The sequence below is a fragment of the Bombina bombina genome, chromosome 3 (assembly GCF_027579735.1).
Source record: "Bombina bombina isolate aBomBom1 chromosome 3, aBomBom1.pri, whole genome shotgun sequence".
NCBI classification, from domain to species: domain Eukaryota; kingdom Metazoa; phylum Chordata; class Amphibia; order Anura; family Bombinatoridae; genus Bombina; species Bombina bombina.
Genome location: NC_069501.1, coordinates 648,254,120 through 648,273,984, shown reverse-complemented (window position 1 = coordinate 648,273,984; position 19,865 = coordinate 648,254,120). Strand labels below are relative to the sequence as shown.

Genomic DNA, 19,865 nt, shown 5'->3' with positions numbered 1-19,865 from the left:
TAGAGCGGAGCAAGGAAGTATATATCTATGGTCTTGTCTTATTTAATATCAGTTCTATCTTTGGGTCATGGAAGCTATTGATAAGATAAAGTTCTTATAGCTTCTCCTATCGGTGTTGCAAACCTAATCTATGAAATTAATTAAATCTGGACATTTACAGGTAAATGCGAGTGTGAAGTACCACAGTTCTAATAGCTACTGAAAAGCAGAGGATTTATATGTATTACGGATTATAATGTCTGCACTCAGTGTGATCATATTGGTTGATTATGTAGGGAGGAGGGATTGGAATGCGATATATAAACGTTTTTTCAATGATGTACACATACGGGGTTAAAGCTACCTCATGCGGTTCTTCCCTTATTCTCAGTTCTTCTTTCCATAGCATAGCAATGGGTTTAATCTTATCTATTTTTGTATCCACCCCATGCCTCATCCTAGTGCCTAATACTCTCAAAAGCATTGTAAAATATGTGAGACGTGAGATCTAAGTGAAGACGCTTTTGGTTTTGCTCTAATGAGCATGCCTAGTTGTGAAGTGTTCTATATTGACTCATCACCCTAATAAAATCTGGCCTGTACTGCCTTGGCACCCAGCATAATGAATTTACAATTGTCACTTTTTGGGAGCCCATTCAGACCCAGGCTTTGGCATTCCTCCTCTCTGCCAATCCAGCATTAATTTTAATCTTATTGCTGTATAATATGCAGAGACATCTGGTACCTGAAAAATTGCAGCTATCTTGTATATTACTTTAGAAATTTTCAGACCAAGCAAAAGTATAGGGTTGTGAAGGTATTTGGTATCATTGCACTGGGTCCTAGGAAACAGTTTTAAGAACCCTGCTTACAAATAATTTATAGCTTTAGAGAGAGAATAAAATGAAACCATTTATTTTGATTTAATGCAACTTTTTTTCTTTATATATTTGTTTTAGGATGGCCATGAAATTTGCTTTGTAGGTGATGAAGCATTTCGAGAACTCTCCAGGGCTGATCCTAACGCAGACAAACTTATAAATGATGTGAGAAAATTACTTTAACTAAAAACAGATTGTAGGTTTAGTCACCATATTTTATTAATTCAGTGAGATTCAGTTATAAAGAAAAGTGAATAAAGAAAAGCACATAAAGATGGGGGGTAATGAATAGCAGGAAGGGGTAAGGAATTGGAAGGCATAGAAATGGGAAACAGGAAAGGAGGAAATGGCACAATAAGGGATGGAATGGCAAAAGAATATGAGGAGCTAAACATAGTAGTAATATGCCCATTATTTGCAAGGAACTTACCTGCACTTTTTGGTCTATAAAGGGCTAGATTATGATTGGCCCACTAACTGTTGCGTGCAAGTAATATTTGTTTTCTTTCAGCTTCTTCACGCCACGGAAATAGCGCACGTATTATGAGTTGAAAGTAAATATGTTCGTTCGAGAGCAATCTAATTTAACGCACAACATAAATACATGTAAAAGTACAGTTACACTCATAAACACTGATAAATATTTCAAATAAAATATTTAAAAAGTTACAAGACCTCAAATATAGATGTATAAGGTGTTTGAAAAAAATGTGAAGAACAAAGAAATGTCAAATATGCTTAACGTGCATCGGGGTTCACAATTTAGGACAAACACGGTCGGGTTAGTGTACTTGAAGAATTTCTTTCTTCAATGAGCATTATTGAAATATTAAATATAAACTATTCAAAAATATTAATAAAAATTATTATACATAACATAATGTACGTGTATGTATGTACAGTATATATATATATATATATAAAGTAGTGCACTAATTAAAATAGCCAGTAGGTGGAGCTGTCTGCTTGTGTTGCAGAAAAGTGTTGCAAGCTTAGCAGACTGAAATTGATCGGTGTACACAGAGCAGACCAGACCTATCGAGCACCAAGATCTAGCAGCCACTTCCCTTTTATCTTCCTGTCCAGCTGCTTGAGGTGACGGTGCCTAACTGCAGATTGAAATGCATAGAATAGGTGCAGACCCAATATTATCTAACATGCTAACAATGCAGAGAACTGTTTGCAGAAAAATGCAAGTAAAAAAACTTTTTTGTTCATTAAACTTAGTTTGATGATGATACAATCTATATTATTAGGTTTATAATGCTGTTTAGCATTGAAAGTCTTCATTTAAAAGCTTTAAAAATAATGTATTAGATGTTACTTATGACAATTTTGAGAGGGGCCTGGAACCTAACTCCCTCATTTCCCATTGACTTAACATTATAAACTGGGTTTCAATTTACAACGGTTTCGATTTACAACCATTCCTTCTGGAACCTAACCCCGGCGTAAACGGAGGGCTACCTGTGTGTGTGTGTGTATGTGTGTGTATATATATATATATATATATATATATATATATATATATATATTTTGCAGTATGTATAATAATTTTAAATAATTTTTATTAATATGATTTAATATTTCAATAATGCATATTGAAGATAGCAATTTGTCATGTGCGCTAACCCGACCGTGTTAGTCCTAAGTTGCGAAACCATATACGTGTTATGCATATTTTACATTCCTATGTTCGTCATATAGAAAATATTGTACTTTTTATTACTAAATATGTATTTATATATATATATATATATATATATATATATGTTAAATATGTTAATGTAAAATACATGCCTCTACCTATATAGGAATAGATATACAGGTACATTGGAATGTGAAATATTCATAATTTGTCGGGTTTAGCGCACTTGAATAAACTTAGTTGGGTTAGCATGTGAGTATGGGTGGGGTTTTTTCAGTTTGCACACTCCATTAACGTCGATGGGGAAATACGTTAACACGATTGCATTTTTGCAAAGTCTATCTTTTTGTGCACGTTGGGTTTTGCACACACGCAATCTTTTTACTTTCAACTTGTAATACGAGCGCAACCTAATGCGTGCAAAAAGCCGCCGTCTAGTGAAGTTAACGCGGGAGCGCAAAATAGGGCTACAGTCGTAATCTAGCCCTAAATATAGACAAAGTTACAAGCGTTTCCCAATTGTTTTGTGTTATTTCACCATGTTATTTTTTTTGTAAATATTCCTTATACCTAACACCCTTACACCTCCCTCGTTCCCTCATCATGACCATGCCCCACTCAGCACTCACATCTGAAGTACATTTTATTATGCATTTGTGTACAACAATACATGCTTGTGTGCTTATATGAACTGTAGTATATATATATATATATATATCTGTTATTTCTTTCATGTAATTGGCAAGAGTCCATGAGCTAGTGATGTATGGGATATACAATCCTACCAGGAGGGGAAAAGTTTCCCAAACCTCAAAATGCCTATAAATACACCCCTCACCACACCCACAATTCAGTTTTACAAACTTTGCCTCCTATGGAGGTGGTGAAGTAAGTTTGTGCTAAGATTTCTACGTTGACATGCGCTTCTCAGCATTGTTGAAGCCCGATTCCTCTCAGAGTACAGCGAATGTCAGAGGGACGTGAAGGGAGTATCACTTATTGAATACATTGATTTCCCTAACGGGGGTCTATTTCATAGGTTCTCTGTTATAGGTCGTAGAGATTCATCTCCTACCTCCCTTTTCAGATCGACGATATACTCTCAATTTACCATTACCTCTACTGATAACTGTTTTAGTACTGGTTTGGCTATCTGCTATATGTGGATGGGTGTCTTTTTGATAAGTATGTTTCTCCAACATAGGTGTGTCCGGTCCACGGCGTCATCCTTACTTGTGGGATATTCTCTTCCCCAACAGGAAATGGCAAAGAGCCCAGCAAAGCTGGTCACATGATCCCTCCTAGGCTCCGCCTTCCCCAGTCATTCTCTTTGCCGTTGCACAGGCAACATCTCCACGGAGATGGCTCAGAGTTTTTTGGTGTTTAAATGTAGTTTTTATTCTTCTATCAAGAGTTTGTTATTTTAAAATAGTGCTGGTATGTACTATTTACTCTGAAACAGAAAAGAGATGAAGATTTCTGTTTGTAAGAGGAAAATGATTTTAGCAACCGTTACTAAAATCGATGGCTGTTTCCACACAGGACTGTTGAGATGAATTAACTTCAGTTGGGGGAAACAGTGTGCAGACTTTGCTGCTTGAAGTATGACACATTTCTAACAAGACTTGGTAATGCTGGAAGCTGTCATTTTCCCTATGGGATCCGGTAAGCCATTTTCTTAATAAGAATAAAGGGCTTCACAAGGGCTTTAAAGACTGGTAGACATTTTTCTGGGCTAAAACGATTACTTTATAAGCATTTTTAATAGATTATAGCTTTGAGGAGTTATTTTAATCTTGGGAATTATGTTAAAAAAACGGCAGGCACTGTATTGGACACCTTTTTCACTGGGGGCCTTTTCTAATCATAGGCAGAGCCTCATTTTCGCGCCACTAATGCGCAGTTGTTTTTGGGAAGCAAGGCATGCAGATGCATGTGTGAGGAGCTCAGATACACAGAAAAAGTTTACTGAAGGCATCAAATTTGGTGTGCAATACTTTTAAGGCTTTAAGACACTGTGGTGAAATTTTGGTGAATTTTGAACAATTCCTTCATACTTTTTTTCATATTCAGTAATAAAGTGTGTTCAGTTTAAAATTTAAAGTGACAGTAACGGTTTTATTTTAAAACGTTTTTTGTGCTTTGTTATCAAGTTTATGCCTGCTTAACATGTCTGAACTATCAGATAGACTATGTTCTGTATGTGGGGAAGCCAAGGTTCCTTCTCATTTAAATAGATGTGATGTATGTGACAAACAATTTAGGGAAAATGATGCCCAAGATGATTCCTCAAGTGAGGGGAGTAAGCATGGTACTGCATCATCCCCTCCTGTGTCTACGCCAGTCTTGCCCACACAGGAGGCCCCTAGTACATCTAGTGCGCCAATACTTCTTACTATGCAACAATTAACGGCTGTAATGGATAATTCTATTAAAAACATTTTAGCCAAAATGCCCACTTATCACCGTAAGCGCGACTGCTCTGTTTTAGATACTGAAGAGCATGAGGACGCTGATGATAATGGTTCTGACATGCCCTTACACCAGTCTGAAGGGGCCAGGGAGGTTTTGTCTGAGGGAGAAATTTCAGATTCAGGAAAAATTTCTCATCAAGCTGAACCTGATGTTATTACATTCAAATTTAAATTGGAACATCTCCGCGCTCTGCTTAAGGAGGTGTTATCTACTCTGGATGATTGTGACAATTTGGTCATTCCAGAGAAATTATGTAAGATGGACAAGTTCCTAGAGGTCCCGGTGCCCCCCGAAGCTTTTCCTATACCCAAGCGGGTGGCGGACATTGTAAATAAAGAATGGGAAAGGCCCGGCATACCTTTTGTCCCTCCCCCTATATTTAAGAAATTGTTTCCTATGGTCGACCCCAGAAAGGACTTATGGCAGACAGTCCCCAAGGTCGAGGGGGCGGTTTCTACTCTAAACAAACGCACTACTATCCCTATAGAAGATAGTTGTGCTTTCAAAGATCCTATGGATAAAAAATTAGAGGGTTTGCTTAAAAAGATGTTTGTTCAGCAAGGTTACCTTCTACAACCAATTTCATGCATTGTTCCTGTCACTACAGCAGCGTGTTTCTGGTTCGATGAACTAGAAAAGTCGCTCAATAAAGAATCTTCTTATGAGGAGGTTATGGACAGAGTTCAAGCTCTTAAATTGGCTAACTCTTTTACTTTGGACGCCACTTTGCAATTAGCTAGATTAGCGGCGAAAAATTCAGGTTTTGCTATTGTGGCGCGCAGAGCGCTTTGGCTAAAGTCTTGGTCACCGGATGCGTCCTCCAAGAACAAATTGCTTAACATACCTTTCAAGGGGAAAACGCTGTTTGGCCCTGATTTGAAAGAGATTATTTCAGATATCACTGGGGGAAAGGGCCACGCCCTTCCTCAGGATAGGTCTTTTAAGGCTAAAAATAAACCAAATTTTCGTCCCTTTCGTAGAAACGGACCAGCCTCAAATTCTACATCCTCTAAGCAAGAGGGTAATACTTCTCAAACCAAGCCAGCCTGGAGGCCAATGCAAGGCTGGAACAAAGGTAAGCAGGCCAAGAAACCTGCCACTGCTACCAAGACAGCATGAGATGTTGGCCCCCGATCCGGGACCGGATCTGGTGGGGGGCAGACTTTCTCTCTTCGCTCAGGCTTGGGCAAGAGATGTTCTGGATCCTTGGGCACTAGAAATAGTATCCCAAGGTTATCTTCTGGAATTCAAGGAGCTACCCCCAAGGGGAAGGTTCCACAGGTCTCAATTGTCTTCAGACCACATAAAAAGACAGGCATTCTTACATTGTGTAGAAGACCTGTTACAAATGGGAGTGATTCATCCTGTTCCGTTAGGAGAACAAGGGATGGGATTCTACTCCAATCTGTTCATAGTTCCCAAAAAAGAGGGAACATTCAGACCAATCTTAGATCTCAAGATCCTAAACAAATTTCTCAGGGTTCCATCGTTCAAAATGGAAACCATTCGGACAATTCTTCCTACCATCCAGGAAGGTCAATTTATGACCACGGTGGATTTAAAGGATGCGTATCTACATATTCCTATCCACAAGGAACATCATCGGTTCCTAAGGTTCGCCTTTCTGGACAAACATTACCAGTTCGTGGCACTTCCATTCGGATTAGCCACTGCTCCAAGGATTTTCACAAAGGTACTAGGGTCCCTTCTAGCGGTGCTAAGACCAAGGGGCATTGCAGTAGTACCTTACTTGGACGACATACTGATTCAAGCGTCGTCTCTGCCACAAGCAAAGGCTCATACGGACATTGTCCTAGCCTCTCAGATCTCACGGGTGGAAAGTGAACGTAGAAAAAAGTTCTCTATCCCCGTCAACAAGAGTTCCCTTCTTGGGAACAATAATAGACTCCTTAGAAATGAAGATTTTTCTGACAGTGGCCAGAAAATAAAAACTTCTAAGCTCTTGTCAAGTACTTCATTCTGTTCTTCTTCCTTCCATTGCGCAGTGCATGGAAGTAATAGGTTTGATGGTTGCGGCAATGGACATAGTTCCTTTTGCGCGAATTCATCTAAGACCATTACAACTGTGCATGCTCAGACAGTGGAATGGGGATTATACAGACTTGTCTCCGACGATCCAAGTAGATCAGAGGACCAGAGATTCACTCCGTTGGTGGCTGACCCTGGACAACCTGTCACAAGGGATGAGCTTCCGCAGACCAGAGTGGGTCATTGTCACGACCGACGCCAGTCTGGTGGGCTGGGGCGCGGTCTGGGAACCCCTGAAAGCTCAGGGTCTATGGTCTCGGGAAGAATCTCTTCTCCCGATAAACATTCTGGAACTAAGAGCGATATTCAATGCTCTCAAGGCTTGGCCTCAACTAGCAAAGGCCAAATTCATAAGGTTTCAATCAGACAACATGACGACTGTTGCATATATCAACCATCAGGGGGGAACAAGGAGTTCCCTGGCGATGGAAGAAGTGACCAAAATAATTCGATGGGCGGTGATTCACTCCTGCCACTTGTCTGCAATCCACATCCCAGGAGTGGAAAATTGGGAAGCGGATTTTCTGAGTCGTCAGACATTTCATCCGGGGGAGTGGGAACTCCATCCGGAAATCTTTGCCCAAATAACTCAATTATGGGGCATTCCAGACATGGATCTGATGGCGTCTCGTCAGAACTTCAAGGTTCCTTGCTACGGGTCCAGATCCAGGGATCCCAAGGCGACTCTAGTGGATGCACTAGTAGCGCCCTGGACCTTCAACCTAGCTTATGTATTCCCACCGTTTCCTCTCATTCCCAGGCTGGTAGCCAGGATCAATCAGGAGAGGGTTTCGGTGATCTTGATAGCTCCTGCATGGCCACGCAGAACTTGGTATGCAGACCTGGTAAATATGTCATCGGCTCCACCATGGAAGCTACCTTTGAGACAGGACCTTCTTGTTCAAGGTCCGTTCGAACATCCGAATCTGGCCTCACTCCAACTGACTGCTTGGAGATTGAACGCTTGATTTTATCAAAGCGTGGGTTCTCAGATTCTGTCATTGATACTCTTATTCAGGCTAGAAAGCCTGTAACTAGAAAAATTTACCATAAAATATGGAAAAAATATATCTGTTGGTGCGAATCTAAAGGATTCCCATGGAACAAGATTAAGATTCCTAAGATTCTATCCTTTCTACAAGAGGGTTTGGAGAAAGGATTATCTGCAAGTTCTTTGAAGGGACAGATTTCTGCTTTATCTGTTTTACTTCACAAAAAGCTGGCGGCTGTGCCAGATGTTCAAGCTTTTGTTCAGGCTCTGGTTAGAATCAAGCCTGTTTACAAACCTTTGACTCCTCCTTGGAGTCTCAATTTAGTTCTTTCAGTTCTTCAAGGGGTTCCATTTGAACCCTTACATTCCGTAGATATTAAGTTATTATCTTGGAAAGTTTTGTTTTTGGTTGCAATTTCTTCTGCCAGAAGAGTTTCAGAGTTATCTGCTCTGCAGTGTTCTCCTCCTTATCTGGTGTTCCATGCAGATAAGGTGGTTTTGCGTACTAAACCTGGTTTTCTTCCGAAAGTTGTTTCTAACAAGAATATTAACCAGGAGATAGTTGTGCCTTCTTTGTGTCCGAATCCAGTTTCAAAGAAGGAACGTTTGTTGCACAATTTGGATGTAGTTCGTGCTCTAAAATTCTATTTAGAGGCTACAAAGGATTTCAGACAGACATCTTCCTTGTTTGTTGTTTATTCTGGTAAAAGGAGAGGTCAAAAAGCAACTTCTACCTCTCTCTCTTTTTGGCTTAAAAGCATCATCCGATTGGCTTATGAGACTGCCGGACGGCAGCCTCCTGAAAGAATCACAGCTCACTCCACTAGGGCTGTGGCTTCCACATGGGCCTTCAAGAACGAGGCTTCTGTTGATCAGATATGTAAGGCAGCGACTTGGTCTTCACTGCACACTTTTACCAAATTTTACAAATTTGATACTTTTGCTTCTTCGGAGGCTATTTTTGGGAGAAAGGTTTTGCAAGCCGTGGTGCCTTCCATCTAGGTGACCTGATTTGCTCCCTCCCATCATCCGTTTCCTAAAGCTTTGGTATTGGTTCCCACAAGTAAGGATGACGCCGTGGACCGGACACACCTATGTTGGAGAAAACAGAATTTATGCTTACCTGATAAATTACTTTCTCCAACGGTGTGTCCGGTCCACGGCCCGCCCTGGTTTTTAATCAGGTCTGATGAATTATTTTCTCTAACTACAGTCACCACGGTATCATATGATTTCTCCTATGCATATTCCTCCTTTACGTCGGTCGAATGACTGGGGAAGGCGGAGCCTAGGAGGGATCATGTGACCAGCTTTGCTGGGCTCTTTGCCATTTCCTGTTGGGGAAGAGAATATCCCACAAGTAAGGATGACGCCGTGGACCGGACACACCGTTGGAGAAAGTAATTTATCAGGTAAGCATAAATTCTGTTTTTTATTACTTAACCCCTTAGTGACCAGAGCACTTTTCCATTTTCTGTCCGTTTGGGACCAAGGCTATTTTTACATTTTTGCGGTGTTTGTGTTTAGCTGTAATTTTCTTCTTACTCATTTACTGTGCCCACACATATTATATACCGTTTTTCTCGCCATTAAATGGACTTTCTAAAGATACCATTATTTTCATCATATCTTATAATTTACTATAAAAAAAAATGATAAAATATGAGGAAAAATGGAAAAAAACACACTTTTTCTAACTTTGACCCCCAAAATCTGTTACATATCTAAAACCACCAAAAAACACCCATGCTAAATAGTTTCTAAATTTTGTCCTGAGTTTAGAAATACCCAATGTTTACATGTTCTTTGCTTTTTTTGCAAGTTATAGGGCCATAAATACAAGTAGCACTTTGCTATTTCCAAACCATTTTTTTCCAAAATTAGCGCTAGTTACATTAGAACACTGATATCTTTCAGGAATACCTGAATATCCCTTGACATTTATATATTTTTTTTTAGTAGACATCCCAAAGTATTGATCTAGGCCAATTTTGGTATATTTCATACCACCATTTCACCGCCAAAGGCGATCAAATACAAAAAATTGTTCACTTTTTCACAAATTTTTTCACAAACTTTAGGTTTCTCACTGAAATTATTTACAAACAACTTGTGCAATTATGGCATAAATGGTTGTAAATTCTTCTCTGGGATCCCCTTTGTTCAGAAATAGCACACATATATGGCTTTGGCGTTGCTTTTTGGTAATTAGAAGGCCGCTAAATGCCACTGCGCACCACAAGTGTGTCATGCCCAGCAGTTAAGGGGTTAATTAGGGAGCTTTTAGGGAGCTTGTAGGGTTAATTTTAGCTTTAGTGTAGTGTAGTAGACAACCCCAAGTATTGATCTAGGCACATTTTGGTATATTTCATGCCACCATTTCACCGCCAAATGAGATCAAATTAAAAAAAACGTAAAATTTTTCACAATTTTAGGTTTCTCACTGAAATCATTTACAAACAGCTTGTGCAATTATGGCACAAATGGTTGTAAATGCTTGTCTGGGATCCCCTTTGTTCAAAAATAGCAGACATATATGACTTTGGCGTTGCTTTCTGGTAATTAGAAGGCCACTAAATCCTGTTGCGCCTCACACGTGTATTATGGCTAGCAGTGAAAGGGTTAATTAGGGAGTTTGTAGTGAGCTTGCAGGGTTAATTTTAGCTTTAGTGTAGAGATCAGCCTCCCATCTGACACATCCCACCCCCTGATCCCTCCCAAACAGCTCCCTTCCCTCCCCCACCCCACAATTGTCCCCGCCATCTTAAGTACTGGCAGAAAGTCTGCCAGTACAAAAATAAAAGGGTTTTTAAAAAAAAATGAATTTTTTTTAGCATATTTACATATGCTACTGTGTAGGATCCCCCCCTTAGCCCCCAACCTCCCTGATCCCCCCCAAAACCGCTCTCTAACCCTCCCCTCTGCCTTATTGGGGGCCATCTTGGGTACTGGCAGCTGTCTGCCAGTACCCAGTTTACAATAAAAAGTGCTTTTTTTTTCTTTCTTTTTTTTTTCTGTAGTGTAGCTTCCGCCCCCCCCCCCGCCCCCCCCAGACAAACCCCCACCACCTTGCTGATTATTTTAATTTACTATATTTTTATCTTTTTTATTTCAATATTTTCTGCAGTGTAGCGGTTCCCACCCGCTCCCTCCCGTGCACGCGCCCGCCCCCACCCTCCCCGTGCACGCGCCCGTGCGCGCCCCCAGCCACCCCCGCCCACGATCCCACCCCCCTTCACATCAACAGGGCCATCGATGGCCGCCTCCCGGTCCGGCTCCCACCCACCAACGCAGGTAGCCACCGATCTCCGGTGCAGAGAGGGCCACAGAGTGGCTCTCTCTGCACCAGATTACTTAAAAAGGTTATTGCAGGATGCCTCCATATCGAGGCATCACTGCAATAACCGGAAAGCAGCTGGAAGCGAGCAGGATCGCTTCCAGCTGCTTTCCACACTGAGGACGTGCAGGGTACGTTCTCAGGCATTAACTGCCTTTTTTCTGAGGACGTACCCTGCACGTCCTCAGTCGTTAAGGGGTTAAGACACCTCAGCTATGGTTTGGCACTTTATGCATTTATATAAAGTTCTAAATATATGTATTGTACTTATATTTGCCATGAGTCAGGTTCATGTATTTCCTTTTTGCAGACTGTCAGTTTCATATTTGTGGAAAGTTAATATTTAGAAATATTTTTCTTACCTGGGGTTTAGTCTTTTTTTCAATTGACTACTTTGTTTCAAATTGCGGGCTGACTTAGGCTCGCGGGTGCGCCAAATGCTACACTTTATTGCGTCATTCTTGGCACGAGTATTTTTTGGCACGAAAGGCACGTTCTGTTGACGCAAGTTCGTCATTTCCTGTGTCGTAATTGACGCAGAGGTTCACAGAGGGTTGCGTCGTCAGTGACGCGAGTGTGTCATTTCCGGACATGTTTGGCGCCAAAAAAAATTCCAGTTATGTTGTGCGTCATACTTGGCGCTAATTTTTTTTCATTATTTATTACCCAATTGCTGTTTGCCTCTTTCTATGTCAGAGGGCTATGCTATTTGCATTTCTTTCCCATTCCTGAAACTGTCATATAAGGAAATTGACAAATTTTGCTTTATATGTTTTTTATTTTACATTTTGCAAGATGTCTCAATCTGATCCTGCCTCAGAAGTATCTGTTGGAACTTTGCTGCCTGATGTCGGTTGTACTAAAGCTAAGTGCATTATATTTCCGAATGTCATTGTATGATAAACTTTTTACATGCAGATATTGTATCCATCAATTAATAGTGCATTTCCTGTTGTTGTTCCTTCAACTTTAAATGTACATGTTATACCTATGAAATTTAAAGAATTTGTTTATGATTCTATTCAGAAGGCTTTGTCTGCTATTTTGCTTTCTAATTAATATAAAGGTCTTTTAAAACTTCTCATAAGATTGATGAAATTTCAAATGACCGACAATATAATGAATTATCCTTTTCTGATGAGGATCTATCTGATTCAGAAGATCTTTCCTCAGATATTGACACTAACAAATCTACTTATTTATTTAAAATGAAGTATTTTCGTTCTTTGTTAAAGAAGTGTTAATTATTTTGGATATCATGGAAACTAGTCCTCTTGATATTAGAACTAGTAAATTCTGTGGTTGTTCCAGAGGTTTTTTTCCGTTCCTGTTGCTATTTCTCTTATGATTTCTTAGGAATGGAATTAGCCGGGTACTTATTTTATTCCTTCTTCAAGGTTTAAAAAATTGTATCCTTTTACCAGCAATTTCTATAGAGTTTTAGGATGAAGATCCTCAACTTGTTGGGGCTATTTCTACTCTTGCTGTACGTACCTCTATTCCTATGGAAGATAGTACTTAAGTTCTTTTTAATAGGAGACTTGAATCTTATCTAAGGAAAGCTTATTTATATTCAGGTCGTCTCAGGCCTGCATTTTCTTTGGCTGATGTTGCAGCTGCATCAACTTTTTTGTTGGAGATTTAGCGGAACAAGAATTGGATTCTGATTTATCTAGTATAGTTGCAACATACTAATCCGTTCTGATGCCATTTTTTTATTTCATCCAGATTGATGTTAGATCTATGTCTTTAGCTATTTTTAGCTACAAGAGTTTTGAGGCTTAAATCTTGGAATGCTCATATTACTTTTTAAGTCTAGATTGCTATCTCTTCTTTCTAAGGTAATAAGAGACCTAAGGGTAAATATTAAGCTTCTAAATCGTTTTCGTTCTTTTTTTCAAATAAGGAACAAAAACCTAATCCTTCCCTATGGAATCTGTTTCCAATTGGAAACCTTCTTTAAATGGAATAAATCCAACCCATTTAAGAAACCAAAAAAGCCAGCCCCTAAGTCCACATGAAGGTGCGACTCTCATTCCTGCTCAGCTGGTAGGGGGCAGATTAAGGTTTTTTTCAAGAATGTTTTGGATAATTCAGTCCAAATTAATGGTTTCAGAGTATTGTCTCTCAGGGGTTTTGAATAGGATTCTGAGTAAATCCTGCTGTGAGAAGATTTTTTTCTCTCACATATCCCAGCAAATCCAGTTAAAGCCTTAGGCTTTCCTGAAGTGTGTTTCAGACCTGGAGTTTCAGGGGTACTCATGCCAGTTCCTTTTCAGGGACAAGGTCTGTTTTTTTTTATTGAAATCTATTCATTGTCTCAAAGAAGGAAATTTTATTCAGATCAATTCTGGATCTGAAAATTTTGAATAGTTATGTAAGAGTACCAATTTTCAAATGGTGACTTTAAGGACTGTTCTGCCTTTTATTCAGCAAGGACTTTTTAGGTCCATAATGGATTGCAGGATGTATACCTTCATATTTCGATTCATTCAGATCATTATCAGTTCCTGAGATTCTCTTTTCTAGACAAGCGTTACCAATTCGTTGCTTTTACCATTTTTTGATTAGCAACCGCTCAAAGAATCTTTTTTAAAGGTTTCTGGTGCCCTGCTTTATGGAAACCAGAGAGTAGGGTATTGCGGTGTTTCCTTATTTGGACGATATTTTGGTACTAGCTCAGTCCTTCCATGCTGCAGAATCTCTCACACTAATCAAATAGTGTTGTTTCTTCGGAAACATGGTTGGAGGATCAATTTACCAAAAAGTTTCTTGATTCCTCAGACAAGGGTCACCTTTTTAGGTTTCCAGATAGATTCAGTGTCCATGACTCTGTCTCTAACAGACATGAGACGTTTGAAATTGGTTGCAGCCTGTCGGCAACTTCAGTCTCAGTCATTCCTTTCAGTGGTTATGTGCATGGAAAATTTAGGTTTCATGACTGCAGCACTGGACGCATTTCTCTTTGCCCGTTCTTACATGAGACCTCTCCAGCTTTGTTTGTTGAATCCATGGTGCAGGGATTATACTAAGATATCACAATTAATATTCTTAAATCCCAATGTTGACACTCTCTGATGTGGTGGTAAATCACCAGCATTTAGTTCAAAGGGCTTCTTTGTTCAGCTAACCTGGACTATGATCTCTACAGATACAAGTCTTTCAGGTTGGGGAGCTGTTTGGGGATCTCTGACAGCACAAGGGGTTTTGGAAATCTCAAGAGGCGAGATTACCAATCAATATTTTAGATCTCCGTGCTATTCTCAGAGCTCTTCAGTTTTGGCCTTTGTTGAAGAGAGAACTTCATTTATTTTCAAACAGACAATATCACATTCAGTGGCATTAGTCAATCAGCAGGGTGGGACTCATAGTCCACAAGCTATGAAGAAGTATCTCGGATACTTGCTTGGGCGGAATCCAGCTCCTGTCTAATTTCTGCGGTGCATATCCCAGGTGTAGACATTGGGAGGCGGATTATCTCAGCCATCAGACTTTACATTATATTTTCCCGCCTCTAGTTCTTCTTCCAAGAGTGATTTCCAGAATCATCATGGAACAACGTTTGTGTTGCTGGTGGTTCCAACATGGCCCCACAGGTTTTGGTATGCGGATCTTGTTCGGATGTCCAGTTGCCAACCTTGGCCACTTCCGTTAAGGCCGGACCTACTGTCTCAAGGTCCGTTTTTCCATCAGGATCTCAAATCATTAAATTTGAAGGTATGGAAATTGAACGCTTAGTGCTAAGTCATAGAGATTTCTCTGACTCAGTGATTAATGCTATGTTACAAGCTCGTAAATCTGTCTCTAGAAAGATTTATTATCGAGTTTGGAAGACCTACATTTTATGGTGTTCTTCTCATAAATTCTCTTGGCATTAGAGTTGCAAGAATTTTACAGTTTCTTCAGGATGGTTTGGATAAGGTTTTGTCTGCAAGTTCTTTGAAGGGACAAATCTCTGCTCTTTCTGTTTTATTCACAGAAAGATTGCTAAACTTCCTGATATTCACTGTTTTGTTCGTGTTTAAGCCTGTCATTAAATCAATCTCTCCTCATTGGAGTCTTAATTTGGTTTTGAAGGCTTTACAGGCTCCTCCATATTGTGCCTATGCATTCTTTGGACATTTAACTACTTTCTTGAAAAGTATTGTTCCTTTTGGCCATCTCTTCTGTTAGAAGAGTTTCTGAGTTATCTTTCTTGTGAATCTCCTTTTCTGATTTTTCATCAGGATAAGGCGGTTTTGCGGACTTCATTTCAATTTTTTCCTAAGGTTGTGAATTCTAACATTAGTAGAGAAATTGTTGTTCCTTCCTTGTGTCCTAATCCTAAGAATTCTTTGGAAAGATTTTTACATTCTTTGGATGTGGTGAGAGCTTTGAAATATTATTTTGAAGCTACTAAGATTTCAGGAAGACTTCTAGTCTATTTGTTATATTTTCTGGTCCTAGGAGAGGTCAGAAAAATTTCTGCTTTTTCCTTGGTTTGTTGATAAAAAGCTTTTGATTCTTCAAGCTTATTGGAGTCGGGTTAGGCCCCGCTTCAGAGAATTACAGCTCATTTCACTAGATCAGTCGCCACTTCGTGGGCTTTTAAGAATGAAGCTTCAGTTGATCAAATTTGCAAGCGGCAATTTGGTCCTCTTTACATACATTTACTTAATTCTACCATTTTGATGTATTTGCTTCTTCAGAAGCAATTTTTGGTAGAAAAGTTCTTCAGGCAGCTGTTTCAGTTTGATTCTTCTGCTGATGTTTTAAGTATTTCTTTTCTTTATGAGAATAACTTATATTTTGGGTTGTGGATTATTTTTCAGCATATGGCTGTTGTTTATTTTTATCCCTCCCTCTTTAGTGACTCTTGCGTGGAGTTCCACATCTTGGGTATTTGATATCCCATACGTCACTAGCTCATGGACTCTTGCCAATTACACAAAATAAAACATAATTTATGTAAGAACTTACATGATAAATTCATTTTTTTCTTATTGGCAAGAGTCCATGAGGCCCACCCTTTTTATGGTGGTTATGATTTTTTTGTATAAAGCACAATTATTTCCAGATTCCTCTGTTGATGCTTTTTACTCCTTTCTTTATCACCCCACTACTTGGCTATTCATTAAACTGAATTGTGGGTGTGGTGAGGGGTGTATTTATAGGCATTTTGAGGTTTGAGAAACTGTGCCCCTCCTGGTAGGATTGTATATCCCATACGTCGCTAGCTCATGGACTCTTGCCAATATGAAAGAAATGAATTTATCAGGTAACTTCTTACATAAATTATGTTTTTTCCAGGCTATGGCAGCAGACAAGAGTGAAGAGTGGTTTGCAAAACACAAAATGCAGAAACCTTCAGCATAGAAGAAGACTGGAAACTTCACCCCCTGTGCCTACCACTTGCATGCTAAAATTTGAGTCTTTGTATAATGAAATATAGTATTTGACATATTAATTTTCAGGGCATAGAATGTTTTTTGCTTGAAAATCAGTATTTCAGTTCTTTCTTACACTACAAGTCATTTATATTTTTAACAATCATTCTGCTGGTCCTACGCTCTTCATTTATATCAGCATAAATGTTTACATTAAGGAATAAAGCAAGTAAAAATTGGTTTACAAAGATTCCAATAAATTAAAAGCTTCCTCCCACTTTGTATCAGTTTTTATTTCTTTATTTAATTTCAATATGTTTGCAAGACATAGGTAATTGTGGGAATTAGTAAATTAACATATCACAGAAGAAATACTTGCTCCTTAATCACTATCCCTATACAATTTGGTGGATCAGGGGAAACTTTTTTCAGCTTCCATGCTGGAAGCACCAAACCACCCAGCTAATTTTAAACCTATATCCTTACTTAATGTTGATTTAAAAATGTATGCCAAGATATAACCAATCATTTAAGATCCAATATAATATACATACACTATCTGGCCAAAAGTAAATGGACACCTGACCATCACACTTATATAAGCTTGTTGGACATGCTATTCCAAAACCATTGGCATTAATATGAAGTTTGCATAAATAAAAAGAGTGAAGCGCTCAACCTGGGAACGAACAATAACATAATAGCTTGTTCTATGGCTAGTTACCACCCAAGAAGCAGGCTCTTTTTGCTCAACATGTGCCTTTCACAGAGAACTTTCCTGTAGTATATCAGTCTGATCCTGACTAAACAGTGCAGTCCAACCCCCGAAATACCAGGCAAACCCTCTCTGAACGAGAGAAACGGCAAAACCCCAGACTTACGTTTCGGCCTATAGTGGGTAAGGGTGATGCGGGAAGCCAGACGTGGACCCATTGCTCAGTGTGCCTAGCGGGATATGGCTGCATCTCACTGACGAGGCCCACACTAGGCCAAAACATATATCTGGGTTTTTGCCGTTTCTCTCGTTCAGAAAGGGATTGCCTGGTATTTTGGGACTGGACTGCACTGTTAAGTGTGAAAGGCACATGTTGAGCAAAAAGAGGCTGCTCCTTGGGTGGTAATTAGCCATAGAACAAGCTATTATGCTATTGTTCGTTCCCAGGTTGAGTTCTTCTCTCTTTTCATTTATTACTATGACGTTGCCACCTATTGTGCTGCTATAACAGATGCAATTCTTCTGGGTAGGCTTTCCATAAGATTTTGGAGGTTGTTTATGGGAATTAGGCCCATTTAGCCAAACCAGCATTCCTGAGGTCAGGAACTGATGTTAAACGAGAAGATCTGGTGCACCTTTGGTGTTCTAATTACCCACTTATCCCAAAGGTGTTCATGGGGTTAAAGTCAGGGTGGCTTTGAGATGGCCTGTTACCACAAACCTGGAAGCTCCCAATTGTCTAAAATGTCTTTGTATTCTGTAACATCAAGATGCCCCTTCCTTGGAACTAAGGGGTCTAGCCTAAAGCCTGAAAAACATAATTTATGCTTACGTGATAAATTAATTTATTTTGTGGTGGTGAAAGTTCACGATCCATTACTTCTAGGAATTTGTCTTCCTGGCCACTATGAGGAGGCAAAGATAACCAAACCCCAAGAGCTTTAGGAAACCCCTCCCACCTTACTGGTAACCCATCAGATGAATAGCCAAGCAAGAAAGGTAGAAAACGTAATAAGTGCAAAAAAGGAGAAGGAAAAAAAGAGGTGCCAAAAAACACACCACTATGAAAGAAAGAAATTTATCAGGTAAGCATAAATTATGTTTTCTTTCATACAGGTGGTAAGTCCACAATCCATTACTTCTGGCAAACTAGTAACCGAGCGCTGAAGACCACGAGTAACAAGGGTGAGACAAGCATTAAATATAGATAAATCTATCTGCATTCTCTTTTTTTACAATACTAAATCAACCAGAGATTACTGTCTGAAGGACTTCCTACCCAAGGCTGCTTTGGAAAAGCGAAGAAAAAAAACATCCAAAATGGAAAAATATAGAAAAAGGTATGTAAAGAAGACCAGATAGCTATCTAGCAAAATTTCAACAGAGTGTTCATTCTAAAAAAAAAAACTAAATGTAGCAACTAGCATGGAAAAAAAGAATAATATGTTTAGGAGGAGACTGATCCACCTCCAAAGAAAGTCTTATGAATCAAAAAAGCTTAAACCAAGAAGCCAAATACACAGTTGTAGCTAACGTGTCTTTTCCTAGAACCAGAAAAAAAGAACACACAGTATAAAGAATTATCTGAAATCCTATATAATGTGAAGAAAAACTACAAAGCCAATTAATGGAGAATTCTCTTCATAAAAATCTTATGGCAAAAAGAAGGAACAACCATTTCCATTTTTATATTAGCTGTAAACACTAATTTAGGCAAAAAATCAAACTTGGACTTCAAAACTGCCGTATTCTGAAAAATAAGCTAAGAAGAGACACAAGAGAGAGCAGACACCTCAGAAACTCTCCTGACAGCAAAATATGCCGAAAGAAACATATGCATAGGCTAAAAAAAAAGAGGAGTCAGAAAAAAAAAAAAACCTTAAAATCAAATTAAGGCTCCAAGGAAGAAAAAAAATGGATAAATGACAGGCTTAATCCTAACTAAAGCCAGGACAAAACATAGAATGACAAAAAGATAAGAGATGAAAACTGACCCTTTCTTTCAAAGAACTGGCAGATAGATCCAAACAAACCTGGAGAAAATACAGAATCCTATGATTTGTGAAAGAAAACTAGGAAAAAGCCTAAACTACACACCAGGAAATAAAGGCCTTCCAAACCTTATGGAAAACCTTACTGATCACAGGTTAACAAGCTTAAATCAAAGATTCAACTACAGAAACAGATGAAACCTCTCTGTCTAAGAACAATTCAATCTCCAAACCATCAAGCTTAGAAACTTGAGATCCTTATGAAAGAACGGACCTTGAGACAAAAGGTCTAGTTGCAGAGAAAGAGGCCAAGCAGGAGCAAATAAAATCCCAGATGATGTATCCTGCCTGATCCTAGCAATCACCTTTGGAAAAAGAACCAAAGGAGATATAGATATAGGTTAAATGAAACAACCAAGGATCTATAAGAGCA

General features: G+C 39.2%; 1 protein-coding gene across 1 annotated transcript in view; it reads left to right on the top strand.

Moving 5' to 3' along the window:
* GLOD4 (glyoxalase domain containing 4) overlaps positions 1 to 17,003 on the top strand; it is a 122,548-nt gene extending 105,545 nt beyond the window's left edge. Inside the window, exons 8-9 of the mRNA XM_053707373.1 lie at positions 939 to 1,025; positions 16,650 to 17,003. Coding sequence (XP_053563348.1) covers positions 939 to 1,025; positions 16,650 to 16,715 — 153 coding nt within the window. The 3' untranslated portion in view covers positions 16,716 to 17,003. The remainder of the gene's footprint in view (positions 1 to 938; positions 1,026 to 16,649) is intronic.
* The last annotated feature ends 2,862 nt before the right edge of the window (positions 17,004 to 19,865 follow it).